Source organism: Micropterus dolomieu, linkage group LG10, assembly GCF_021292245.1.
Source record: "Micropterus dolomieu isolate WLL.071019.BEF.003 ecotype Adirondacks linkage group LG10, ASM2129224v1, whole genome shotgun sequence".
In the NCBI taxonomy this organism is placed as follows: domain Eukaryota; kingdom Metazoa; phylum Chordata; class Actinopteri; order Centrarchiformes; family Centrarchidae; genus Micropterus; species Micropterus dolomieu.
Window position 1 is genome coordinate 29,496,149 of NC_060159.1, and position 1,529 is coordinate 29,497,677.

Consider the following 1,529-nt stretch of genomic DNA (forward strand, 5'->3'; position numbering starts at 1 on the left):
ACCTGTCTGTCTCTCTCCTCACCTGTCTGTCTCTCCCCTCATCTGTCCATCTCTCCCCTCACCTGTCCATCTCTCCCCTCAGTTGTCTCTCCCCTCACCTGTCTCTCTCTCCCCTCACCTGTCTATCTCTCCCCTCACCTGTCTCTCTCTCCCCTCAGTTGTCTCTCCCCTCACCTGTCCATCTCTCCCCTCACCTGTCTCTCTCTCCCCTCAGTTGTCTCTCCCCTCACCTGTCCATCTCTCCCCTCACCTGTCTATCTCTCTCCTCACCTGTCTATCTCTCTCCTCACCTGTCTGTCTCTCCCCTCACCTGTCTGTCTCTCCCCTCATCTGTCTGTCTCTCTCCTCACCTGTCTATCTCTCCCCTCACCTGTCTGTCTCTCTCTCCTCACCTGTCTGTCTCTCTCTCCTCACCTGTCTGTCTCTCTCCTCACCTGTCTGTCTCTCTCCTCACCCATCTGTCTCCCTGCATGTCCACAGTGAAGCTGTTGGAGGTGATGGAGACTGAGAAGACTCTGTACCTGGTGATGGAGTACGCCAGTGGAGGTCAGTCTCTTTAAACCTGGTCTAACCGGTCTGAGGTCAGACAGGTCTAACAGCTGCTCTGGTGACCTCTGACCTCGCACTGAGTTGCTGGAGGTGACCTTGGTCTCTGTGTGCAGGTGAAGTGTTTGACTACCTCGTAGCTCATGGGAGGATGAAGGAGAAGGAGGCCAGAGCTAAATTTAGACAGGTAATACACACCCTGTAAACGTAGACGGGTCACACGCACTCTGTAAAGGTAGACGGCTAACGCGCACCGTGTAAACGTAGACGGGTCACGCACACCCGCACTCTGTAAAGGTAGACGGCTAACGCACACTCTGTAAAGGTAGACGGCTAACGCACACTCTGTAAAGGTAGACGGGTCACGCACACTCTGTAAAGGTAGACGGCTAACGCACACTCGCACTCTGTAAAGGTAGACGGCTAACGCACACTCTGTAAAGGTAGACGGGTCACGCGCACTCTGTAAAGGTAGACGGCTAACGCACACTCTGTAAAGGTAGACGGCTAACGCGCACTCTGTAAAGGTAGACGGCTAACGCACACTCTGTAAAGGTAGACGGGTCACGCGCACTCTGTAAAGGTAGACGGCTAACGCACACTCTGTAAAGGTAGACGGCTAACGCACACTCGCACTCTGTAAAGGTAGACGGCTAACGCACACTCTGTAAAGGTAGACGGCTCACGCGCACTCTGTAAAGGTAGACGGGTCACGCGCACTCTGTAAAGGTAGACGGCTAACGCACACTCTGTAAAGGTAGACGGGTCACGCGCACTCTGTAAAGGTAGACGGCTAACGCACACTCTGTAAAGGTAGACGGGTCACGCGCACTCTGTAAAGGTAGACGGGTCACGCACACCCGCACTCTGTAAAGGTAGACGGCTAACGCGCACTCTGTAAAGGTAGACGGGTCACGCGCACTCTGTAAAGGTAGACGGGTCACGCGCACTCTGTAAAGGTAGACGGGTCACGCGCACTCTGT

General features: G+C 54.4%; 1 protein-coding gene across 1 annotated transcript in view; it reads left to right on the plus strand.

Moving 5' to 3' along the window:
* The window catches only part of LOC123977796 (MAP/microtubule affinity-regulating kinase 3-like), an 18,839-nt gene that overhangs the window by 4,577 nt on the left and 12,733 nt on the right, over positions 1-1,529 (plus strand). Inside the window, exons 5-6 of the mRNA XM_046060771.1 lie at positions 481-546; positions 663-733. Of these exons, the coding sequence (XP_045916727.1) occupies positions 481-546; positions 663-733 (137 nt within the window). The remainder of the gene's footprint in view (positions 1-480; positions 547-662; positions 734-1,529) is intronic.